Source organism: Bombus flavifrons, chromosome 2 (genome assembly GCF_040668555.2).
Source record: "Bombus flavifrons isolate JBK064 chromosome 2, iyBomFlav1_principal, whole genome shotgun sequence".
NCBI lineage: Eukaryota > Metazoa > Arthropoda > Insecta > Hymenoptera > Apidae > Bombus > Bombus flavifrons.
Genome location: NC_138443.1, coordinates 16,032,099 through 16,060,098, shown reverse-complemented (window position 1 = coordinate 16,060,098; position 28,000 = coordinate 16,032,099). Strand labels below are relative to the sequence as shown.

General features: G+C 39.1%; 1 protein-coding gene across 15 annotated transcripts in view; it reads left to right on the top strand.

Annotated features, from left to right (window-relative positions):
- Positions 1-28,000, top strand: part of unc-13 (protein unc13 homolog) — a 378,276-nt gene that overhangs the window by 251,537 nt on the left and 98,739 nt on the right. For 6 of the 15 annotated variants that reach the window (XM_069130522.1, XM_069130511.1, XM_069130498.1 and 3 more), the window contains exon 3: positions 17-5,974. The exons of the other annotated variants lie outside the window; for them this stretch is intronic. In XM_069130522.1, coding sequence (XP_068986623.1) covers positions 593-5,974 — 5,382 coding nt within the window. In that variant the 5' untranslated portion in view covers positions 17-592. The remainder of the gene's footprint in view (positions 1-16; positions 5,975-28,000) is intronic. 15 annotated transcript variants of the gene reach the window in all.

Sequence of the window (28,000 nt, the reverse complement as noted above, 5' to 3'; positions counted from 1 at the left end):
TGCTCCTGTTTTACAGATAGCGGCAGCGGCATGAATGCACGAGACTGGTTACGAAGTGCCATTTGCAGAGTGCCGCGCGATCTCGTATGGTTCGTCAAGATCGCGCCCAATAATTATCAAACTTTGTGTATGCAGCTATAGTGTAATAGAAAAAACGAAGGGACGAGTTGATTGGAGGACAGAAAACAGAGAGACAGAGTGACAATATATATATATTACGCGTAACGTAGCAAGTGAACGAATCATAGTGTACAGTTTGATCGACGTGTGAAAAGTGAACAGTAGGAGGCAAAAAGTACAAGTAAAAAAAGAAACAGAAAAGGACAATCAACATGGGAATCGATAACAGTGCATCGAATTACCGTAGTTTGATCATGTCGAAAGTCTGCGCTAGATGCATTGAAGTGTCGATCATGTTCCTTTTCGGGCCACAGGCAACGCTGTAATTCTGTTTTCATTCGAGTCGCACAGTGTGCATGATGAATCGCCTCAGGGATCATCGACAGCCTAAATATCATACTTGGAGGTTCGTCGAAACATAGAAGACACGAGGGTCGACTCGACGTATTGCGTCATAAAAACGCAAACTTAGATGAAAATGGATTCGACGAAGCTGGGTGGGCCAGCCCCAACCAGCCCAAGGGCACACTCGCCAGCCCTACCGGCCTACAGCAGTACCACCACGGATGGCAACATCGATTACATAATCGGAGACTATATGGAGAGACTCGGCACGAGGTTGAATACATTGGAGAATGAGCTGAGGTACGCCTGGAGGGCGTTAGACCTGCTCAGTCAGGAATACATCAAGATGTGGGAGAGGCTAGAGAAGTTAGAGGGCCTCTTATACGAACAACAAACGGTGATCAGTCAACTGATCGAATTCTACGCGAGCGGTGGCACTCACGAGACTGCCAACGTGGTGGTGGAGGAGACATTAGCCAATCAACAGAGCACCGTTGGCGAGTTGGACGCGATCGCGAAGAGCATAGGCGCCACCATGGGTATAGAGGAGACGAACGCGATAAGAGAGAAATTAGCCCAGCAGGAGATCGCGAGAATGCACGGACTCACGCAGGACAGCTCAACCGCTGCCGCGGTAGTTACCGACATGCATAGGAACGTGAGGAACCTGGACACTCTGGAGACTCTCGCGGAAGAGAGTAACATTCCAGACGAGGCGTTCTACAGAAGCTTGAACAACGCGTACAGGGAGGATTTAATTTGCGGCGACACGTCCAGACCAACGTCGCAACTGGGTATGATCTGGGAGGAGGCGGAGGATGAGGATGTGAATGGAAAGAAAGAGGCGGAGTCGAACATGTTCGACAAAGCTATGACCAAAGAAAAGGAACTCGAGGAATTGACTACGAAACCAACGAAGGAAGAAATTCAGGAATCAGTGACGAAAAAGGAAGACGAAGCGGACGAGGACGAGGGCGAAGTGTTTAGTGCAGCTGATTACAAAAGTTATCGTGGCAATACGCCTTGTGTCAGCGAACAAGATTTGGCTCAGCTCTCTAGACTCAGTTCCATCGACCAAGTCGCTCTGGAAAAATTACACGAACTGGACAGGTTGACCAATAAATTACAAAAGGACTCTCAGAACTTGATAGAGTTACAGTCGAAGTTAATGGACTCTCCGAAACGACAATATAGTTCCGAAGCTGAAGCTAAATTGGCGGAAGAAGCGAGTAGTATAGACGAGCAGCTAAGAAAGATTTACGCCGAAACCGATGTCGATAGTTGGACCTTCTCGAAAAGTCCCGGATCGACCGGTCGATCGATCTCCAGAGTGAGCACAGATAGTGGTCTAGCCACTGACGGTGACTTCACAACCCGATCAATTTCGCCAAGACTTACGTCCACGTCCAGAACCAACTTAGATTCCATTTCGAGTACTTACACTCCACCCAGGCTAGGTAGCTACGCAACAGCTGTACGGGAAAAGAGTCCAGAGCCAGTGATCCAATTGCCTATTGACGTCGGTAGCTTCGCCAAAGGCTACGCGGAGAACAAAGAACTGACCGACCTCATGGCCGAAAGCTTCGCGGCTGTCACCTGCGCCTCTCCCACCATTTACAGCACCACTACTGACAAAATCCCATCTCCTACTCACTCTGCGGGAAGCGTCCATAGTGTCCATAGCGTCCACAGTGTGCAGAGTCTTCGAACCAGGCAGGACGGTTACTTCGGTAGCACTGCTCGACTGAATTTGGAATTCCAGGAAAGTAGAACGCCTCCAAGTCCGTCACCCAGCTCGCCACCTCCGCCAGCTCCTCGAGACTCAGCCGAGCCTTTCCTGATGCCAGGACCTGATCAGAGGGAAGCCGAAACAAAACGACCTCAGAGTCCCACGTTTTTAAGGAGCACGGAGAAACTGGTTTCCCTGGAACAAGGTCGCCTAAGTCCACGAACTCCTCACTCGCCTAAGTCGCCACGAGTCTCGCCTAAGCACACAGCCAAGCCAAGCGTGGCCAACATCGTTGCAGCCAAGTCTGATTCCGGCCTATCTTCAATGAGTGGGTGGAGCAGCCTGGACAAGTCGCCGAGCTCGCCAAAAAGTTCAATCACCAAGATGCTCACTTCGTATTCGGTAGATCATCCCAGATCAACTTTAATCCCAAGTACAACGACGGTCAGATCTGCCAGTCCAATTCCACCTCTTCCGGAAACCACAACCTCGGTCATTACGCAGGAACCGCTGTACGATACGCCGGAAGGAAGAGACGCTTTCACGAGTACTACCACCGCCACTTATACCGTTACGAGCCACTCCTACACCGCAGCCATGAATCATTTGTCAGGCTACACGTCGATAAAGACACCGACCACCAAAGAGGAGTACAGTTTTGTACCTCCTCCAGCACCCATCGCGACCACTTGTCAGAGTCCAAAGAAACGAGGTCGCCAGCAAACTTTACAGCATACTTACGACACCGTACCGCCTGGAACCACGATCGACTATGTGTATAGGTCTGAGCAACCTGCCATTTATTCCGTAGCTGGGAGCAATCGACAACAGGCCATCACGAGCGTCTATACCAGCAGCGCTGGGGGCTATGGTCCGAAAACTACGACCACTGCTTACTATCCAGATGCAATGGACCAGTATAACAGCTACCAGGATAATTATAGTGCTGTTCAATATACGGAATCGGCCGCTGTAGGAGGTCACCTGAAGAAACCTTCACGAGGCAGCGCGTACACTGACGGAATGACAAACCACGAAGGTTACAAAGCCGCGATGTATCGCACAATGTTCCCCACGGGGAATATCACGGACGCACTATCTTATTATCCGACTAGCGCGAATCTGCCGCGAACGGAGACGAACGAGACTTCGTGGCTAAATTCGATGGAAGACCAGATACCTCACGACTCGACGTCCTCCAGTATCAGATCGCTAACATCGGACGGTAGCTATGCCCAAAGTCCGTATACCGATAGAAGATATCCTCAGCCACCGACGTATCAGGCACATCAGTATCATCACACGTATGCGAATCAGAACTATCCACAAGCTTATCAGCAGCAGTACCAGCCATACAGTCAAAGGTTGAGTAGTTCCGAAAGCGCACAACTTACGGATGGATATCAGAGACAACGGCAAAGAGAACATCAATACATTCAGGACCACGAAACAGGAAGAATGCCTATTGATCAAACGCAACATCAGCAAGAATATTACGATGCTTCGAGCGTGATAGTATCTCAATCAGGGTATATTAGTATTGCGTCGAATTTGAAGGACCACGAGATAGAAAATGCGAAAGCTGGCAAGAAGATAAAACGCGGTTCGTCCTTAAAAAATGCGATGAGCTCTATGAGCAATTGGTTGCCTGATTTACACTTGAGCAAGCGACACAGGAGTCACTCGTTACCTGGTGGAGTGAGGAGGGAAGATTTGGATATGTCGCAGGAGCAACAGCAGAGGCTTCCGCAGGAAGCAGGTATGGCAAGAGGTCGTGGAAGAGGCCAGGCAGCCAGGAAGAAGAAGAAACACACTTTAGTGTCCACCGTATCAGGAATCCTTCAGAAGGCCAAAAGACGAAATCATCAATCTCAATCTTTATCAGATCCTGAACAGTCCGAAACCGAGTGGAGCAGTGGTAGACAGAGTGGCCTGTCAGAAGACGAAGACAGCGTGATGTCGGACGTAAATCAAGAACCTCCATTCTTTGCCAAGGTAAAGACAACTAGCACAAAACGTAAACAGGTGCCCCAGCCAGTTCCTCAGCAACAGCAACCGACAACTCAGCCATTACCTCTGCAACAGAAAGAATATATACAACAACAACAGCAACAGCAAGCTCTCCAACAGCAAATTCAACAACATCAGGAGCAGTTACAACAGCAAGCTCTTCAAGATGGTTGGGCCAAAGAGAAAGATCAAAAGAAGGATGTGGATCACGAACTTCCTGAACAGATCAGTGGCTTCGAAGAGGAAACATCTGGGAAGAGCACAGGTTCTGGTTCTGGCGGTTCATCGATATTTCAAACTGTCGGGGACATCAAACGATCCGCTGGTAGCTCCGACGAAGCTCCCAACGAAAAGGCTCCGAAACTTCCTCCTGTGACTCTGATGGGCGGTGCAAGTATGGAATTTGCGGTGTCTAGAGCATTAGGCAAGTATCGTCAGAGACAATCCTCCACGGTCTCCGATGAACAGCCTCCCAGTGAAGAGGGCAGTACCGAGAAGAAGTCCGACGAAGGTACCGTCCAAACTCTGGAAACAAGCTTTGAGTACCCGGAAGATATGTCGGAGAAAAGCGAGAGGAGCGAGAAATCTAGCAGCACCAGGCTTCCCGAATTGGTAACCAGCATATCGGAGGAGGCTCCACCGTCGGAAGGAAGCCCATCCGCGTCAAGCACGAAGGGTCAAACGCCAGGCAGTCGATTCCTGCCGCGGCATCAGCAGTCCCTCGAAATTCCATGGACCGGTTCAAGACCGGGCGAATTGGACGAGGATAACCGAAGCACGCATTCCTATCGAAGTACGTCGAGGGTCTCATCCAGGCGGCAAAGTACGGAGGACTCGATCGACTCCGAGGACGAGTGGTACCGGTACGAGTTGAGGAAGCTCGAGGAACTTGAGAGGCAATCGCAGATAGAGGTAGAGATGGGCGAGGTGCTGGTAGAGGAACCGGAGGAGACTGATCAGTACCAACCAGACGAAACGGTAAAGGAGAAAATGTCTTTCGTCTTAAGAGAACTGAAGATGAAGGCTGGCACTATGTCGAAAGAGCAGGCGAAGGAGGATAAAGAAGAACTACGAACGAGTAAGATTAACGGAACGATGGCGAAGGATCGTCGAATCGAGGAACGAGACAGGTATCGAGACGAGAAACCTATTCCAAAGCGAAAATCTGCGGAGAGTATCGAAGCGGTGTTTGCGAGGGTGACCGATTATCATACTTGGGCGCACGAAGAGGAAGTTAAGAAAGAGAAACTGTCCTCTGCTATGGAAGAAGGTTCCTCTGGAGAAACTTCCGGTCCTGATAGTCCCGTCCAATCGATGGACGAGGAGGAAGAAGAGGAATTGCCGAAAGACGTCGACGAACAACCGTCGAGGCGCAGTTCGAGCGGCTCGACTTTTCGACACGGCGAAAAAATCCATCCTGGCTCTGAACCAATCTCTCGAGAAGGTAGCGTAAGTGTACCGCCTAGCGAGGTGTCTGTCAGCATCCCGGGTGCTTGGGATTCAGAGAGCACTGTCCTTGAAGGCCTCGAGCGCGATGGAGCCGGTAGTGCAGAAACGGCTACCACGGCGACTTTGAGCCTGCCGAAAATCAAAATTGATTCCTCGTCGTGCGGTAGCTCGGATGTGACGTTAAAAGAGGGCCAGGTGAGTCCTGGTCCACCTGGATCAAAGTGGAAGTTGCTGAAAGCGTTGAAAGAACGAAAGGCAGAGGAGAAGCTGAAGGAAGTCGAGGATTCCAAGGAGACCACTATTTCTCAGGGACCCACAGCAGTGAGTATAATGATAAAGTGAGGACACGAAAATCTTTGTAAGGCGTACTCGAGATTCGGAGATTGGGTCAAGTCGTAGGATTAAGTAATTTATAGTATCTGATTTGTGGAGTATGTTTAGCATTGTCGTAATTGGGTTATATTGTGTTCTAGTAATATAGGTTTTCCGGCATATTCTATGCGCAGGATGTTAATGGCTGATGAAGTGTAACTTTCACTATTAATGACCGGTTGTAAAAACACTTCCTAAAAATTAGAACTTGTTTTCATTCGTACAATATGTTCTTTTCTTTTCAGATAATTTATTTTTCGAACAGCGGGAGTCTCATCCTCGTTTAATATGTTGAATTATAATACACGCACAGATCTTTTTCAGATCGGTAGATAAAATGAATGTTAAAAATATATCGAAGAATCTTTTAACATCCTGCACAGAATTCGACAAGGAACCGAGTGACGTAAGTCTAGAGAAACGACTCACAAGTATTAATTTTATACATCATTATGAAAACAAAACCACAATTTAGCTGTAAAACGTAGAAAAGAACCAAGTGTAATACAATCACGAACTTATATCACTCGACTTCTACCAGTAAGAAAACACCATTTCCTTGAAGTTATCTTAACAGTTCAATACCAGTGACCATACAACCCGATACAATTATTATCAGGACATTTTCCAATGCTTCTTTTCGCTAGCGAATGTCGAGTACGTTGTACGCGTACAAATGGACTGTAAAGCGAAGCAACCTACGAATTTAAGCACGATTTCGCGCGTAAAGTGTAACCATATGTGTGGTGCCATCCGATATGGCGCATCCAGTCAATACTAATGTAATACGATACTACGATAGAAGAAAAGCGGGAGTGAAGCTTTGCCGGGCGTAAATCACGTCCCCGTGGTCCATTTTCGCGTCGACCGCGAAAATAAAGACCGAGATAGACGCGCAGGACCGAATTACGAACTTCGATATAATAAACGACATAATGAACTATGGTACTAGTCAATTCAGCAAGTGCAACGTCACTGACGCTTGGCCAAGCAATATACTTGTAGATGATGAGAATTTTGGGTGCACGAATCCAAAAGCAGATCGATCGGTGATCGTGATCGACGATTCGATCGATTTCGAGGCCGCCGTTTAAAAATTACGACAAGTAACTATGGCAAAACGGCGGACGCATCGAACGCTAAAATAAACGAGGCTTACACTTAATTAAAATAGATCATAGGTATAATTAGATGGTGCTTGAATAATCGATACGCTTTAAGGTAGTATTAGTAGGAGCCGCGTGCCTGCGCGGTCTGACGAGGGAATTCGCGAGACGAGGCTAAGTATTATTCGGTCAATTAACGTTTCCCCAATACATGCAGGGGAACGACAAGTCTTTCATAGGTTCCCACAATGAACGAAGTGACGCTCGATTTTCCGCGCGTCTCCATTCACGATTTTTCTCTCGTGGCTTTTCCGCCCGCATTCACGCACACGCAATTCGATATTATAACATAGCGCGTAAATAAAGAGATGTGCGAAACAGTGTGCATTTGTACTTAAAAGGTATTAGAATCACACGGAAGACGGAAGGTTTCCTTAGGATACTTGTAGTGTTTATCGATGCAAGTGATGTACTTACAAGTCACGAGATTCCAATCTATCGATACATCTGAACGATTAACTTAATCTTATACAGTGGCTATCAAAATTGTACTATCTTAAAAATATTAATTTTTTACCTTCAATTGTTACGTGACCAATGATCGACTGCGTCGTTTGAAAGACTCGCAGAAGAAAGTGATACAAGTGACAAAATTTTCAAGTTAAGAAAATCGAAAATGAAACTTTAATACAAAAGCTTCTACGTATCGATATATATTAAATATAAAGAAATACTTGAACCGTTTCTTTTCTATATCATACGTATCGATTTTTTTATTAATCTCATTCATTTTTTAACGATAGTTATTACAAAGTGTAGCTAATTGTTACGTTGCCAGTACGTGTTACTATATTTCAATTCCTAAATAAATTCGACAAATTGTATTTTTAGGAAATCGTATAATTTTATTAGCCACTACTATAATCGACCATCGAACATAGTATTTAAGAAACTTCTACTCTAACACGTTCATCTTCAGCATCGACCTACGTCAGGTTTAGTAACGGAATTAAAATGACTTAAAGAAGTTCGAGTAACTAACAAGTAACCATGTGCTTCTTCCGAATTAAATCGCACGAATTTCTGAATAGTGCGCGCTGAAAGCACAAGCTCGTACAACGTTAAGGGTAGTTTATCGAGAAAAATGTTCGAAAATAGAAATGGTGGGAAGCAAATCGCGCAGGCACGATTGAAAAATAAAGAGGAAAGAATCTCGCTCATCTCATGCACATCGAAATCAATCGCTTCCGAGAAGGCGTGAAGGAACGAATAGGAGCGAAAAGGAAAATGGATTCACCAATCACCGATATTTCGATTCACGGGGAACACGATGATATTTGTCTGATCGACGATAGTTTCGCCAGGGAAACATGGATTCCGTGATTCGTATTCAACCGTTTATCGATCCCGCGAAAGCAATAAAAAGCAACGCTGACGTAATTCCAACTTATTCTGGATTTGCCTGGGGAATTGACATTTCAATTAATAATACATGCAATTTAAAGAGCAACAAAAAGTAATCATTCTTTCTGACGAACTTTAGTAAAGTATCTGGAAACGTTCCATTTGTTGATAATTACACGAGTTGTAAAATAATATTCGCATATTAGATCTCAGTGTCTGAATATAATTTGAAATTGTAACATAAAGAAGACGAAATTTAATAAGAGCCATTGAAATTTTATTGCGCTTAGAATAATTGTGCGTATAATTGTAGAACTGTCTAAAAGACTGTTAATTATAATTTTGCGATATATAAACGATGCACGCAGATATAAAATTAAATCGGGAGTTCGGGAGTCTTATAGGTAGTAAAATTAATTAAAAATTAATTTTTAAGAATAATTCATTGTCAATAATATAGAAGCATTTAACTGCCTGAAAACCAAGAAATCTTGCAGAAAAAAAAAGAAGACAAACGATGACAGAACATCTAAAGATTTCCAAGAAATCTCGCTAATCTCGATTTAACAGAATTTTCTTACTAAGGAAAAACCAATAGAAATCCTTTTGCAAATACTAGCCATTCGATTTTCCTACGTTTATTACAATTTTTATTACGTACAACATATCAACGGTTAAAAAAGAAAAGGTCCTGCCAAATTGTTTTTCAGAACATAAATCTTTGTATAGAAATCCTATTTCTACTGTACTATACGAGTAATAACGTAGGTCACGATTTATCTCGGAATTGCATTGAAATAACGTAACTTCGAATCTGTTCCGCTCTTCGATCTAATACGAAGGTAAAGTTCTCGTCGATCACGTGTTCCCCGCATTTTACAACACGATATATTCCGTTTGGTAGAGCGCGAAGACGCAAAAGTCGATATCACGTCAACTCGCGTGACAAGATATTACGTGGACAATACATTACGTACTTCCTTCCGTTCTATTCTTCCCGCGCGTTACACGAATGTCGCGAAATTAGAAAATTCCGCGATTCAACGAGTTTCCATTTACGTTAATTCGAAGAAACTCGGCGAGTGAATCTTTCTGTGAATATTTACACGATTAATCGTGGAGGGAAAACTTGTTTTTTTACACGTTGGTAATTATACGTTTTATTCCTGGTGGTTAAGGGTGTGTTCTATCGAAGATTCGCGATCAATGAGTAAAGTTAACGATTGTTGTCGTGCATCTCGTAGTATTCGTAACTAGTGGACACTATATACGCTGATAGTACGATAGAAGATAATTAAACGCTCGATAGCTACGCGATGCGGCACATAGGTATATTCTTGAAACGGTTATCATACAATGGGGTGTAATATAAGACGGTTGCATAGCTATTGGTATCTTTTGGAAAATATTATTAACGAAAGAATGTTTGCCACTTTTTCTTTTACGAAGAGAAAAATTGAATCAATTGACCAGGATTTAACGCTCTTACTTTTAAACATTTCTGAATTTTGTCCAATTTCTTGAAAAATTCTACGAGCATAATATGCACTGTGTAGATGCATTCTGTTACGATATCTATAAAAGAAGATTTCATTGAAATCTGAAACGAGAAACAGATATTTAGATTTCGAGTCGATGGTCTTATTATTCTGAATTTTTCTAAAACCTCGCTCGCTATTTGAATATACATTGCACCCACGATCTTCAGTACCTAGCACACGTTATTCCGGAACCATAGGTCGATAGCGTGATTCAACAACCCCATAACAATCACTCTATTCTCGCTTCGTAGTCCGATATACCTACGTCACACGCTCGTAAACGATCGAACGAGAGCAGCTAAGATTCTGCTCGCATACCATTTCGATATCTCGAAACGATCGATCGCGTTCCGTGTACCGATAACCGTTCAACGCATAACACGAATCCGCAATAGTTTCATAATCGAACGGATAAAGCCAGAGACGCAAAAGCACGTCGATGCAACGATCATGAACTCGTGCAATCGTACGAATGGTCGTACTATGAGACAGTTCGATCACATTCGAACGTGCATGCAGTATAAATGCAATGATGAACGAACAGGCGTAACACACTCGCGTCGTACATACGTCCAAAGTATATGCTTCCGTATCTAAAGACTTCGCAGCCGTATAATACTCTTAATTAAGCTAGAAATTAATTGATCGTGCGTACGTACATTTGGTGTTAGTGTTTTAGGGAAGGAGGAAGAAAACCGGGCACTGTACCTGTTCGCGATTCCGGTTATCTTCAGGTGGGATTTCCTATGAGCGGCGAAAGTAAATGTCTAAGTCTAGATGTTATCGCCTAGATAAACGTCTAGACATTTTCGACTAGACGCAGTGTTTCTTTGTGTATTTGTTATTTAAGCTCCCCAGAACACAAACTGATCAATTGCAGTTTTGGTAATTAGAGCGTATAATTAAACTTCTCCAAGCAACGAATAATTTATCTCCCAAAATTTATTTGCAGCGAGAAAATGACATAAATATCCATACATTCTAAGGAAATTAAAAAAGAAAAAGGTTATAAGATTGAACACATTTTGCATTACTTTTCAATTTATAGAGTTAATCGGTATAGCTTCTGAGTAAAACGAGGTTAGATATTTGTTTCTCTGAATTCTCGCAATCTTTAATAAATTATTTTGCAACGCACTTTAGTATACTTTCATCCTCGTCGAAAGAAAGGAGAGGTTTTCTTCGGCATTTTAAAATCATTTATAGGAAAACAGAAGTACGCTTCTTCGTTATATCGATGTAAATGCGTCTGGCGCAGTTGCAAATCGTTTAGGAGTATGCTTTCTCAATGTATCATAATGCAAATATCTCATACTGGTAAAAAATGTGACGAACAGAATACACTCGCGATTCGGAGTACACATTGACACACGAGAAACTATTGGGTTGAGTAACAGATTCGTCCGTTTTTCACTGGTATATACACTTCGAAGAATATTGTATAAATTATTTGGAGAATGTGAAACTGTATTTGAACTTTTCCATAGGAAAGAGATGAAGAAATAAGATAAATTTACTCCTCGGTCAGACGGATCTCATATAAAAGTAGCAACATCAAATGTGCTCTTTTATGGAAACACGAGTAAACTTACTACTCCGTCTAATATATGTATATAGTTCTCTCAACAAGTCAGATTTTTATAGAACACTCCTTCCTTTTTTTATTACAAACCTCGACGCTTTTATATATAAGAAATTCACTTACGCAAAATTTGATAAGAATTGAACTTGGAATCTATCTTACTTCCCTGTATAGCTGAAAATGATAGTTAGCGAGGGTTTGTGACTAAAAACGAAAAGGATGATTCGAAGAAAGTTGATGAAAATAAAGATCGATCAAAATGGAAATAGGAACTTGCTGGGACTATCAGAGAAATCTCTGTGTTCGAACGCCGTGTGTAACTGAATGAAAGCGTCCACGGTCATATTGCGACACAAATGCGACAGTTAAAAGTCGCTTGGAAGTATGCGGAAAAGTGTTCTTCGATGTATCATGATAAATCATCTCACACCGATGGAAAATCTCTGCGTTTGAACGACGCGTAAAACCGAAATTTACGCATAGGTGTGACGCTGATAAGAAATCCCACCTTTATCTAGAATAACGAGGCGATCGCGGAGTCGTGGCTCGGGATCTGACCAACAACCACGCGCTCTGTTTAATTAGTCAGAGCCTGGGGGCACGTATCACGCTCGGTCGGCCGATCGATTCTTCTGGTAATTGGCGAATCGTGCCACTCGTGCCGGATGGCCGCCTGGTCTTTCGAGACGTGATTCGCCGGTGATGTCAATAGCAGCAAAAAGTCGGGAGAATTGTCGTGGCCCTCGTTCCAAAGCGATATTCGAGAGGAAAGGGAAATTGCGGTGAGATGGTTGGTGTATCCACGTGACTGGATAATTAGCAATCAGACCCTTCTGCGAAGGGTTGATTATCGAGGGGCGTTGTCGGCTATGGTCGTGTTAAATAGCAAATGGCTTGGTGTAGGGGAAGGTCGTGTTGCCAGAAGGGACAAAGTTCATGTTTAATAATAATAGGAACACAGGCTCATACTGCAATTTGCGAAAGTTTTATACGAACTAGGTTATTGGTTTTATAAGGGTAGTTAAATATACCTTTTGGATATGATTCTACGTGTTATGTAAAAGAGATGATAATGGTATAGAGGATGGTGATGCATTTTTATGATTTTTCCTGCGCAACAGATTTCTTGATAATGCTGTAGTAGAAGCCTGACCTCGATTTAGGAGAATGCGTACCATGTGGGGAATTTTGTATGAAGTCACTTAGAACAAGCTAGGAGAAAAAGATGACAAGAAAGTGAGCTTTTAGGAGTAGGTACTGAGAAGAGAGCGAGGAGAATGTAAAAAGAGAAATAAGCAAAAAATGATTAGTGTTGACACAGCAGATCATACGGAATAATAATTAATTTAAATTAATCGATATAACAGTAAGGGTGAGGGGATAGCTATTAATTGTTGAATAGAAATGCCTTTTCAGAAATGATATCAAAGTTACCAAATACTAGGCGTTTTACATCTAAGACTTTTGCGTACTGTTGCATCAACATAAGGGAAACTCCCTGTTTAGGGAACAGGTTCGAAATACACCAAATCTCTTTTCAAAATTTTTAAAAGATTCGATGCATTGTAGAAAAATCTTTGTACAACGAGTAGAAGAAAATTTAGTGGGATTACGTTTTTAATAGAAAATTGACCTCCTTTTTGTATAAATTTACATAACAAACTAAAGTAAACTTAAAAGATTTAATACTTATTCATCGAGTTACTAGAACACGGTTCATTCTCGCTCTACTTACGATTTAATCATTCATAGATTTCCTTTAATTTGTAAAATCTTTTCCTTCCAAAATTATGAAAAATTTATTTTCTAAACGTGACAATGTTATTTCAAGAAAAGCAATATGAAAAATTAAAGCTGACTTTTTCGTTTTACAAGATAATAATAATTCCTCGAGAAACAAGCTTTCCTCTGTGTTCCGTAAAGATCAGTCTATTTTAAGTCAGTGTCAAAATATAGTAACCTACCATGTCAAACGAAACCAGAAATGGAAGCTTGGTATCGATAAATTTTCAATTAATCCATAGCCTTCGGTCTTATTGTTAACAGACTTTCAAAAATTAAAGTTTCTTTGTATCCAGTGAATTGTTCTACAGCAATTTTGTAATGCTTCTTTTTTCCACTCGGTCTTGCTGTTGTACCGGCGTGGTGATTCGAGTACCTTTGATATTGATCAAGCATTTAATTGCCAGTAGTGTCTGTTTTTTCACTCGTGCTTTAGAAATACAATTTTTTCGTTTATTTCTCCAGGACTTATTTTCGCTGATTGCATTGTTCCATTAACTTTTTCCCATTCGATTCGATGGTTTCTTTTTTAAGAAATTTGTAATTGTACGTGAAAGTTCTTTCGATTTGTACAAAACGAAGCGAGACTCTGTTTCTTTTACCGATGTTTATTGGCGTTTTGTTTTTATGAAATATGTAGGACATTGAACAGGAAGCTGCTGGATTATTCTGGTGATGTACAGCTACCGTAGATTAAATGTCTTTCTACGAAGATTACTGTCGTTTTAGGATCATGCGATTACACGCTACATGATACACATCGTAATTGTTGAAAATTGGATCAGATAGGAGCATGAGAGGAGGCTTACGTGACATTCTATAAAACGAGCTGAAATAAAATTCTTTGGAATTTCCAATTACCTTCGTTATTTATGAATAAATAAAAGTTTCTCTTTTGAACGATGCCAATCGATTGGCGATAAAAGTGGCGTTGAAGCTGTAGAAATTAATTATTATAAAATAAATTACATTTCTCATAATCTTGAAAGAATCTCATTTTACGCGTGATCGTAAAATCAAATACCTTCGATAACAGCCACGTTTAACGCTGGAATCCCATTTCTTCCGAAAGATGAGAAAAGAGAACGAGCTGCTTATTGCGAATTTATGGTAGCGAGGAACAAAGGACGCGATAGTTTCAAGATACGATGCCGTATAGTTCGAGATTTCATGCAGCTAACGTTCCTCGTTACTTTTTCTAATACAGCGAAATTGCAGTTAGACGTGCACTTAACAATTCTATGCAGCGACACGTGCCACTCATAGAAAACGTTCTTTTCGAAAGCAATAACAATAACCACGTGAAAGTGACACAAATGATTAAAAGGTAAAATACACGTATTCTATTGCTTGAATCTCTTTAATGACGAGTTTAAATGATTGAACGTAGGTTGATTAAATGGGATTATTGGAAAATTATTTGCGTATTACGAAATCCAAGCAATTCAAATTCAATAAGAGATCAATTTACAAGAAATTCAATATAGAAAGTGTTTTCATATGAAAAATTTATCGTTTATCGTTGACAGTACCATTGCTAATTTGTACATTTTTTAATTTATTTCATCACGTAATAGGAGATACAGGAAGGAAATTGTATGTAATTTGGAAAATTGAAAATTTTGGAACAAGAAATCGCCATCTATTAATTTCTCACAATTGAATTCACTTGCAATTATCATTGTTGATCGTCGTGTCGTATCGTACCTAGATCTCAGAATTTCACAAACATAGAGAAAATGAAAGAGAAAATCGAAAAAGCTAGACTAAGTATGAGAAACAATGAAATCAATTATTCGTAATGGGAAACAAAAAGCACAATTGCGTATTTGCAATTCATGAGCAAAAGTGAATTTCACGGAATTGCACATAAGCGGATATCAGATCTTTATGATCTGAAAGTAACGCGAAATGCATTGTAACGAACGTTTAATCAAATAAGAAGAGATGAATCGAAGTTTCGAGGGAGTCTCCTCTGCATCTTTGAACAGCCTATAAGTACGTTTTATTCGACCGTGATCAAGGCGCCACGCATTAACCGACCTTTCCTTTGTTGAATTATTTCCAACAAAACGTAGAAGGATCGTGAATTCCGTTTACGTTCGCGGAACACACGACCATCTCTCTTTTGAAACGCTTTGTGAACGAGATCCAACGAACAAACACCCGGACCAATTGTGTACCATTTCTCACTTTTATATGAAACGAATTAAGGCGCAAGTAAGCAAGGATGAAGATCCAAACGAAACAAGAGATACGTACTCGCGTCTAGTGACGTTAACTGTGTATCTATATTGTACGATTCTAACGATCATGGATATTGTATATGCATATTGTCACGGTGTCATTGTGTCTAACACGTTCTTAGCGGTCTTTTTCCAGTCCAATACGAAGCTAAAATTATTCAAAGATTCCTTTGGATCTTCGTATCAGTCATCGAATAACGTTTCCACATCATTCGATATTTCTATCAAGATGCTTCCCACTAAAATTCAAATCAATGGAACGGAAAACTGTGTCTAAAAGCAAGAGTATACGGTTCGTTTATACAATGCAGGAATCTTAGACATCCATGTCGATAGAGACGACGTTCGGCTTCCATTTAAGTCTCGAACTGGTTCCCGATTTTTCCATAAGAGAAGAAGATCAATCAAAGACAAGAACGAGAAGTTTCTCCATGCCAATTCGGATTCGAAACACGCGGACGTTATTCGACGATGTGTACTCGTGAGTCCAGGTTCACAGGAATCTTCGAGTAGTTCGCGCAGCTTCTGGAACTTGCACTCTACACGCGGGATCATCTTCGAAACTGAGAAATCGCGTGGCGTCGTTATACAAGTACAGCGATCTCCGCGAGAGAAGATCGTCGGGGATCGATGAAGTAAAAAGATCGCGTCTGCTCCAAGTAGGTCCGTATTTCAGACTGGCTCAGCTGATTAGGCACGCGATCCTGTCTCGCGGGATATTCGCCTAATAAAATCCTAGTCTCTTCGGGTAGTGCGCGAGAAACTGGCAATCAATCTCGTGAACGAGTATCGTCGAAGATAAAATAAAAACTAAATATTTATTACTAATAGAACTAAAATAAATAAGCCACACGAGTGTCTAGCACGTAAGTATGACATCGATCTTAGTAATCAACTAGAGATTAAAAAATCAATGTTGATTTATGCAAAGTTAGAACGAGTTACGTAGAAACGCTCGAAACCAGGAGACAGTAGTAAAATCCAGAGAACGGTAAAATCCAGAGAACAGTATAATGTGGACAAGGGTTCACAGTGGAAACGCGACCGAAGTTCGAGAGTTTACCTCCGTAACCGAAGATCAAACCGCTTGTTACCGGCGAGCCTCGAACACTCGTGTAGTCCCGGCTTTGCTGTGGCTAAGGCCGCCATAAGGGTCATACTCGACGGATACTACTGTTAAGCTGCTTCGTTTCCGCCATACGAAGCTTCTCGCGGAAAGCCCCGGTTGTTCTCTCACGGACGCGCGTTACTCGCACGCCCACGCGTTTCACGTGTATTGACTCACGCGCATACGAATACACACACACATACGTATACATACATACGCATACAAACAAGAACACACAAGTACATGCACACGTCAAAAGGTATATCTAAACACATATTGTAATGGTATTATAGTCTACGCGGTAGTTTTGTGTCAATTAATAACGTAACGAAACCGTTTAGCCGTGTATTCTCCAGGGGGACAGAATATTACGTAGGGTAAGAAGCTTTCGTGTGATAACTGGCAAACGCGCGGCGAGGGAAACGTGTAGCTCGGGTTGCATCTCACTGGCTCATGCACGGAAGCGAGTCTAGAGGCATTGGGTTACGACAGGGGCAAGCTTGTAGGGGAAAGAGTGAGAAAATGATCGACATTGGTGGTATTGGTGATGTCGATCGTGATGTCTAAAAGGTTGTGTCCGGTTGCTTTCCGGGGAATGGAATGCGTAGATACTCGAACCATCTAGTCACGTGTCAGCTACGTGAAAATAATGTTACAGCTGCTTAGGACTGTTTTCCTTTCTCTCGCCTCTTTTAATTTTTGCGGAGAAGCGTACGGTGTTTTGAAAGGGATGAATAAACATAGGACAATGTTTATGTTACAAAATAGAAAGGATGATATGATATAAGAAGCGTAGATTTTAGGGAAAGGAAAACGAGATCGAGAGACGCTGATTCGATCTATGCATCGCTGATATATATTTAGATGTTCCATCAGTTTCCTAATAGATAGTAGTTTGAGATAGATATTTAGAGAAAAATGTTTTGTTTCGTTTTGTTTATTTAATTTTCTCTGTATAATCAGTTATCGCCTGAAACATTCGTGTCCTTCATCGATCCAAATTTAAACGAGCTTTTTAAACGAACCTGCCAACTGAAATTAAATACTCACTTCGAAACTATTTTATAATTATAAACAAAGAGCAAAAAAGGAAGAACTGAGTTAAAAGTAACCTTCTCTTAATCGAAACATGGTCAGAATTAAAGGATGAAAATAAATTTGAAGTAAAAGAGAAAGGAACAAAGAATAATTAGAAACAAGCTGATAATCTTTTTCTATTTGCATCAATATCGGCGTTTTAATTGCAATAAAGAAACGGAGAATGTAATCCATTCAATTTAGATGATGTTCGACTGAAAAAAAATGGATCAGACTTTATAAATGCTCTTGTTATGTCTTCATCTTAACTCCGCGTAAAGGAATTGTTTTGCAGTTTAAGCAAATTGCTCGAGGCAAGAAAAAGTTTCTAAAAGAGTAACACATAATTAGACTCTGTTCTTAACTTTCTGGAGAACAGGGGCAAATTCGTTGGTTCAACGTAGATTTTCCGGTTAAGAAAGTAAGGAATGATGCATAACAGGAGCCTGAGAGCGGTAACGGTGTATAAAAAGAACTTAAAGAAATATGAAAAGGAAAAAATGAAGGAAAAGCTGGCAATTAAAAGTATCGTAACGTTTTTCTCGTTTTTGTCGGATGCGGTATTCCTCTGTTGTGTTTCACAATTAAACACGTGTCCAGAAAGACTCGTTCTAACACGTGGAACGATCAATGATTTAATATCTAATGGAAACGTTAATTTAAGAAAGTGTACATTACGATTCATATTAGTTGTTCAAGAGATCAAATTGAACTATTCGTCGTTGAAAAATAATAGGTAAGATAAAAATAAAGAAGAATTTAGAATTAACGTATATTAGAAAATAATTTTTATAAGAAAAAATTTACAGAAATAGCATAGCTCGTACATTTTTTAATCCAAATTAATTCATAAATTAGAGAAGCACACATTTATTCGACTAGCTTCTTTAACACCCGTTAGACAAATCTATCGTAACAAAAATTACTCTAAAAATTTCATTTGCTTCGCATCATTATAATATCGTTCCTGTAGCATACATAGCGTTCCTATAGAAGATTTGCATTTCATAATTTTAAATCACTCATCGTTGCTTGTTCGTAGCACATCTATCACCTGTTCTTTCTAATTTCCCGGTACATTTCCATCAACAATGTTGCGTATCTGTTGCAACGTCAGCTTCGATAATCGTCACCTTGCTCTCTACTTCACTCGTACAACTGTAACAACTCGTTTGTCTCGAAGATCTCTGTTATTCCATCCAATCTTCGTCGAAACTCTGTAAAATTCATTACTTTACTGTCACAAACCGTCTTTTGAAACGTCGCGCACGCGCGTAAATGTTGATCGGTTTAATTTCAATTCTCGCAAACAAAGCACACGGTAAAAGGAAATATATTTCGCGGATTAGCTCGCTCGTTCAAAGTTCCAGTGATCATGTAAATCCTTCTTTAATACTTGCACGACTCGTAAAAGGAGCGCATTTAACTTTGATCATTTATCACGGTACACCGGACCCACGTGTTTCTATGCAATTCACGACGAGCGAAATTATTGCACGCTACGACCTACATCATGCAGCCGGAAGTATGAACTTCAGGAGTTCTATTATCTCGGGGGTGGCGCGAATCATGCGAACAGCCTTGCGCTGCTATATTAAAGTTCGATATTTTATGAGGTAGTGCTCGTTCAAATCGTTTATTCTTCCCAACTTCTCAGAGAGATACTTTTAACGTACTTCTGAACGTAAATTATATTATTTCTTTTATTTTGTAATATCTGGATGTTTTAATATCGTAATTCATTTTTATTAAGATTTTAATGACACCTACTCTGTTCATAATAATTAATCCTTATTAAGATATTCAAAATTAATATAGACACAAGCTAGGAATGGTAGAATTACATTTCTCTTTAAAAGTTGAAGAAATTTTTGTATTGCGTTCATAGATTTTTTTTAATAATGCAGTAATTGATTTTTATTCGTGTCTTAATGACGTTCTTTATCTGTGCTAATTGACTCTGTTATTGAGAATTCATTAGCAAAGTGTAAATAATACTAAAAATGATTATTTCTCTGAAAAGTTTCACAAATTTTTCTATTAAACTATCGGACCTGTGTGTAGCGACGTACAATGTAACTTGCGCAAACACCGAGCATAGTAAAGTGTTAGTAAGTCATGAAATATTTATAAAGCTGTGTAGGATGTTGCAAAAGATCTCTTTTTGTAAAGTAGGGCACGATTTACATCCAGAAGATCTAAATGAAATTGATTACGAACAACAGACTATAAAACTGACTTGATATAAAACCTAACAAATCTCGAGTATTCGGTAAATGTCTTAATTGAAAAACGCATCAGTTCGAAAAATGCAAAGTTGGTGAATATAACGAGCAACATAGCTTTTGTACATGCGTAATTTTTACGAAGACGTCGACGGTATTTTGTACAATCAAGATTTCGAAACTTGAATTTTTCTACGTGTGTATTTGTAAAAATCTACTTGGAGTTTGTAATACAAACTTTGTATTCATATACACGATCCATTCTTGACTTTTGTACGCATGGATTTCCAATTTTGTACTGTCGTACTTTCTCAGTACCGAAGATACTTATTCGACGATTTGCCATTTTACTGTAGAAATTTTTCTACCACGAACTAAAAAAACGTTTCCGGCATCTTTAAACGTCTTATTACAGTACCTTTTTGGATGAGAACACTTTTTAATGTTGCTCTTTGTTAGTAATTTATACATCTCATTGAATGAATAGATGAGTATTGAAATGAACGTGCAATAATTTATCCGTCGCTTTTAAAGCATAAAATGGAATTTTCTTGGATTTAACAATTTCAAATAAAAGAATTTTTCATTTCATTTCTTCAAATTATTTTTCACTGTATTATATATATAAATCTTATTTGATGATAAAAAGAAGATATAAAGGATCGCAGCGTCTCACGATCGGAAGGAAAGCATACGAATATTATTTTCTAACTTGGCTGACTATTTCATGATCATATTCTACAGAAGAATTATAATTAACACGGCAGAAGTTTCGTCAATATTCTACATCTTACATCAACTGTTAACAGACTCCACTTGTTTGCTAACTTTTTTATAGATAAATCTTCCTTATAGCTTCTAAACGTATCAATTCGTCGAATTCTAAAGGCATCCGAGAATGGATGGCATTAAGCTTTATAGAAGTAAGATATAGCAAACTGTAGCCAGACAGAAACAAAAACGAAAACAATAACGTGACATGAAATTTTAGTGGTATACAGTATTTTACAAATTTCGCTAGTCTAATAGCTGTGAGAATATGAGGATTAATCAACTTGTCGATGTTGGTCTTAAACTAAATACTTAAACCACGCTAAAATAATTATACAATAATATACAGGGTGCTACATATATAGGAAAGTTATGTAACAATATACCTATCTAAATATTAGTCTCTATGATCCCATCTTGAACAAGTTCTACAAAAAACACTGTATCAACAAGTGTATAAATATATGCATATAAATATACTGCTGATAAGAGGATGAACATTCAAAAAGTAAGCCGAGCATAATAAACCAACAGTAAAATATCTACAAAAAATATATTATCTTTTATATCATAAAACTATTTGCCGTTATTTACGTATAATTTAAAACGCAAGAAATATTATAGTCTCCGATACAATCTGCAAGCACAAACAAGCAAACAATTTATTCTTATCTCTAGCAATAAATCCAAACTAGTAACTCTGTCAGTAATAACTCAATAGCTGATAATCATCTTACAAAGATGATCTCTGTCTATCGGAAAAACGATCGCGCTACCCTAATTCATCCAATTCACTAAAACCCTTGATCACTGTAAGCAGGTCACACGCATTGTTACCCTTAACACATCTGAAAATCGCGCGAATCTCCATGAAAACACTATCGTCGAATCGATCAGCCGTGATTCACAGAAATATTGTATACGACTGAAATTTGTTGAGGCACGTTTGACATCATTAAGCCCGTGATGCAGCGTGGCCATTGAGCGTAAACGAGCGTTCGCAGGCGCTCAATTGCACGCACGCGGATGGCTATCTTCTTGGCTGCATAAAACGGCTTATCGCCACAAATTTAACGACCGGTTAAGCCGACCGTTTTATTCGAAACGCTCGAGGATAAACCACAGCGTGAGCCGTGGGATGACTACCGGACTAGCACATGGGATCTGTAACTGGCTGCTCCACTAGCGCAATTAGCACAACCTATACCGCTATCGTTGCACGCGTACAGCTCGACATATCACAAATATGTACATGCGTATCACAGCGTTCTTGTTATCGCTGGGATACGGACAGAGTTCTTGCTTATCCGTGCTCCCCGTGTTCCTTTCACCCTCTTCGAATCTGAATCTTTCACGTGTACACACGATCGGTTATTTATTTCACGCTGGGGTAGTTTGCGTTTCTCGTCGACCATGTTCATCGCTCGTGTTAGTTCTTCGCGTTGAATTGATTATTTGGTAGTGTTGCGTTTTTATCTACTGTAGCTTTTTTAGACGATCCGTTTTTGCGTATTATTGACTCGGCTTTCGGTTGTAGCTGAGAGAATGGAGTTATTTCGACCGTTTCTACATTTTGGATATACCCACGACTTTTTACCACTTTTACTACTACATTATTCTATCGATTGGTTTTTGTCAATATCTTTCTTCGTTAGCTTTTTTAATTGATATTTTTAAATAATTCATTTTCCTTGTACTAATGGGAAACTTTTTTGGTCAATATATTATTTGCTGGAAGTTTTGTGTTGTTAAATATTTGATTATTTTTATCTAAATCTTCTTCGTGTTTTCTTTACTAGCTGTTCTTCCTTTACGATTCTATTACTCTACGATTGTCTTCTTCTTTTTACGCAACTTTATATAGTTTAGTCTTGCTCCAAAATTTCCACGAAATCTACGATTCTATTTCCCTTGCCCTTTTTCTTATTTTATAATATGTTTCTCCTAATAGTGGCAGTTTTTAAGCATTTTTGTCAGTTTTCTTCGTCCCGTAATTTTCGTTTATTATTTCACATTATCCCATAACTATTCTTCCCCCATTTATCATCCCTTTAATCTTTCAATTACTTCCAATTCAATTACATTTCTATCTCATCCGTTGCTTCCTCTCTTACAACTTTCCCACTTTCCACATTTTCATTGCTACAATCATATCACTTTTTCGTCAATATGGAGGAGCTAAGGTCATCGGGTCGCGAGTCGATCCAATTTTTCGTACATATGCATATCGGTCATTGGGCTTGTTCGTAGTTTTCGCAGTTCGATCTTGAATGAAATGCAAATTATCCTGGAGCTGTTTGCTTCGCAACATGAGGGAAGCTCTTCCAGTGACGTGTTTACAGCGCGTTATTCTCATACAGCTACGTGTTTACGCGTTACTTGCATTAATTATAGTTACAACAGCGATGTGTAAATAAAACACCAATTCTGTGACGTCCTCGTTAGCACGTCACTGAAGCAGAGATAAAACACGAATTTTAAATCGTAGCTCGTTTGTGTTCTCATATACAATCAACCGGCAGAACGTTCCACTTTCCCCTTTTTTCTTTTTCATACTTGTGATTTCATAAAATTTACAATTGATTTAATGATCGTTCTTTTATTTTGTAATATCTAATTTCACGTTTTTGAACGGTCATATCCAAATTATGCATTTTTATCGAGAGAAAGACGTTTGAACAATACAATTTCACGAGCACCGTTCATCGGAAAGCTACCGCCTCTTTTGCGAAGCTTGATCTCCGTTATAATAAGACACGTAACCGTAAAATTACTATGACCATCGGAAATTTGAAACATATCGACAAGAATATCAAATTGTTTCTAAAATAGAAGAAAAACTTGGTGAAGCAATCTAATCCACTGCCATATTATAGTTTTAGTATCTGGATATAAAAAAAAGACAACGATATTGACTAGTTTTATGCGTCGGCGACGAAATTTCTGACTGACAAAATCTTGATATAACCGAGCGAAATTGGAAAACGATTGAGTGACGCTTGCAAGCTTCAGGTTACAGTCCAGTTGACTTTGATCTGCATCAGTGGTTCCCGATCTGATAGTCACAGTAACATACTACCAGGAAAGCTTAGAACAAAGTTTTCAAGATATCTTATCACGATAAAATCAGCGCAGTTCTTTCTACAATTTAATCTTCAAGAAATGTCGTTCTTTTAATTGAAGACTTTAGAGGGCTAAATTGTCTTCGTATATTTCATACTTTCCCAGTATCATCGATCATCATATTTTCATATTATGTTCTTCTGTAATATCAAAATTCCTTTCACACTTCGTATTATTGGCAACCATGAAAGGTAAAGTCTAATTTTAGTGCTCGTTCGATCATTTTACAACCATAATTCAATATTTTTTATCACCTTCGAGAAAGATGTTTCCATAGATATAATCTACAAATTATTAACCACGTATGGAAATCCTAGCATTTATTCTAACAATTACAGCGTTTAGAAAATACATAACAATTCGATAAATCGAATAATCGCGAGAAGAAATTTATTTACATCACAGCCATGGAATAACAGTAAACTTAAAAAGGAAATCACGGATGTATCTATATCTATACAATTAAAGACATTCATATAGATATTCCATTGTTTCGTTTATCATTACTTGGCGTAAGAAGACAACGCCAAGACGAGTAAACAGTTATCAAACACCAAACGTCAACAGGGAAAAGGAAATTATGTACCTTTCATCGATCCAATTCTCCTGGATTTCACTTGAAAGCAATTCAACCTTTTCCTATCCCATAACTTCTCTCGATTCGAGGTTACCGGAAATGAAAAAGTACATTTTTTCTTTGTCGATTACCGGTCAAAAGACAAACGAGCTAAAGAAAATGGGTCAAATTCCTGTGTCTTCGTCGGCTTACGACACATAGAAACGTGACGCACTCCATCTTTCATTTATCAAGCGCTCTTTTATATTTGACTTCTCGCTTTTCACTGACAAATTACGCGCTACGAGTGTCTGGTGAAGCAAAACCATAAAGATAGAGATACGAAGATAGAGTACGTAAGCAAGCTGAAACTACGATATAGCAATGGAAAGAGAACGTTGCATAGAAGCACATTCGTACGATAAATATGTCAGTGTAACACCGAGTAACGAACGGCGTCAGTGTGCAATGTCTGATTACACAAAGATAGAAGGAGTCTTTATGCAGCGTTCTCTTTCTATTTCCATATCGCATCCGATCATGCGCACGGTAATATACGACTCGTGTAATCTATCTTTACACATATTTCTATGAACAAAACACCGGTGACCGACATTTCCTGCGCGCACGCGCGTATTCTTTGCCGCTGCTTTGTTAAATAAAGCTGCGTTTACAGTAGGCAACTTTCGGTTGGACGATTGATTGCCTGGTGATTGACGTGAAGTTGATCAAAGTCGCTCGTATAAACACAGTGGCAACCAAGTTGAAACAACTCTTCAGAATTGTTCCTTCTGTCAAAGAATAGATTTGAATGCGAGTTTAGTATTTAAAGCGAGAAGCAAGTTAAACAATAACTTTCACGAAACGAAGAAAAGAACACTTTTCAGATCGATTAGGAACCACTGAAAGAGATTAAAGGAAGATTTGGCTTTTATGTCAGGACCTTGTTGCATAATTCAACTACATACGTAATATCGTTAGTGAAATTTTGTAAGTCACGAATTACAGATTATCGGGATTGATAAACGCGCTTGCACGATAGTAACAAGTTTGATAATAAAAGCAAATGAAATTTTACAATCAGATGTTAACGTAAATTAATTGCTATTTAGTTACGTTTGACAAAGATCGTAGCATGAAGAAGTTTGTAACTTATAACTTGTCAATCTGCTAATAATATTAATTGAAAGATTATTATGCAGGAATACTACTTATAGCTATTGTGCTTTTTTATATACGTAGACAAAGGAGAAACATACTGTTTATAGTTATTTCCATTCTACACGCTATCCGCGTCAGTGTAGATTAATCTTGGTCACAGGTAAATTTTTATTTCCTTCGGAAAATGGCAAGCGTGATAAGAATTTAGATCTTTATACATCTCGATGTAACTTTTTTCATGAAACATTTTCAGTGACGATTGCATGTCACAAACAAGCTGTTGCTTAGAATTAGTTGCGGATTAAGAAATTCTTTGCGTTTCGTAGAGTAACGAATATTTCAATAACCGTCTCGATCATAAATGGAACTAATCTGATCATTTATTTCCAGAAATAGCATTCGTAATTGGGTATTTGAACGCGTTCTTTGTACAGACAAAATTTGGATAAATCCTGTATGCTTACTGTTAGCGAAAATACGTATGCAAATTTTATTAACGCGATACAATCGTTGCTTTACGTTTTCTAATATTTGCGTTCTACTGTTTTTCTCTGTTCGTTCTCTGTTCTTCTGTTTTTCCGAAAAGTTTGCTAGAAGTTTGTTAGCGGTAGAAACTGCACAATTTTAGGAAAGTTCTTCAAATTTTTGTGGTTATCTTCGACAGTAGCTTTGCAGGTACAGTATACTTAGCATAGAAGTTCACATTGACGAAAAACTTTCCTAAACTTGAATTTACATTTAAGAGAGCAGAAAAGGTTAAAAATATCAGTGTGGCCTTGGGTGCTAGTCACGCAGCAGGCATTGACGTATGTATGTAGGCATTGTCGAGATGTTACGATAACTGATTTTGAGAAGTAAAGTTTAATCGATGCTTTTAAACTACGATTCGTGTTCAACGTAAAACAGAAAAAAAAATGATTTGCATGATGAAGTTGTACACAAGTACTAACCACTTTTCTTATAATTTTCAATAATATTGTATGACCACCAAGTTGCTGATAATTCTACTGATAAGACAACTTTACCGTAATGTCTCGTAGGAGTTCTCGAATAGGCAGCTTTTACACTCTATTTCGAAAAGAAAAATCTAAAGCGTGTGATGATAGATTCAGACTTGTAAATATGAACATGAGTGAAAGAAAAATACTTCTGCCTTTCCTGCTTTAGAATATATTATGTTATCTAAATCTCATCGTAATTCGTCGTGTATCAGGCAAGAATAGAAAATTGAGATTGAAAGATAAATTAATTCAAGTTTTAGTACGGTACTATTATACGTTTAAAGATTAAAGAAACGGATAGCTTATATCGCTGTAAGTACATATATACAAGTATAATAAATCTAATATATAATTATGAAAAAGAGAAAGCAGCTTATATATATAAATATATATCAAAAGAATCCAAATCTTAAACGTTTAATTGCGAAAACAGCGAACATTCACAAAGGATTTGCCTAGGTATTTAGACACCTATCACCTTAAACGTATCAATCTCACGTATCAATTTCTTCTCACATATCACTGCGTCGTTAGTTCACACAACTGATACATACCATAAATCGTTGCAGCAGCCCCTTCCTCGATGTCCATCGATTACAGATCGATCAATCAATCGGACTCAAAAATTCCAATCCCTGAACACGAGGTTTCTAGAGCATGGATAAGCAACAGCAACTCGAAAGCTGTATCATGAATATATCACCTCGTCGAGACACCGCGACGACGAAATTCCACGTGAAATTCTCTAATGTTAATAACATTTAGATTATGAAAAATCGTCTTTTATATAAAATTAGAAGTCTCTGTAAATGTCAGAAATCTTGACCATCTGATGAATAACATTGAAGTTTAAGAAGTACTTAGCTACTTACACTATCCACCGGAAAATTGGAATTACATATACCGCATTTCACCAAGTGCAACAATCTTCTCGGATGAAAGTTAAGAAATTTCAAGTAGGAAGTTTCTTAATACGGCTAAATTTTTCATTTTGAAAGTGAACCGCCCGAGGTACATTAGTCATAGAATTATAGAAGGTAAAAGGGTACGAAGTAAGATTGAAAAATAAATGATTAAAAGGCTCTGTTCTAGTTCTACTTTACTGTACTTGATAAAATTCTTATTTCATTAATATACTTTGTCCAAATATGGTTTTTTTTTTTATCAACGGTTATTGAATCAGAGTGTTAGATATTTTTTTAATGTGAAGATTTATTCGAACGTGGTTCAAATTAGATCAAAGCGCTAAGGAATTTATTAATACGAAAACTGATAAAAACGACGTAGACTAC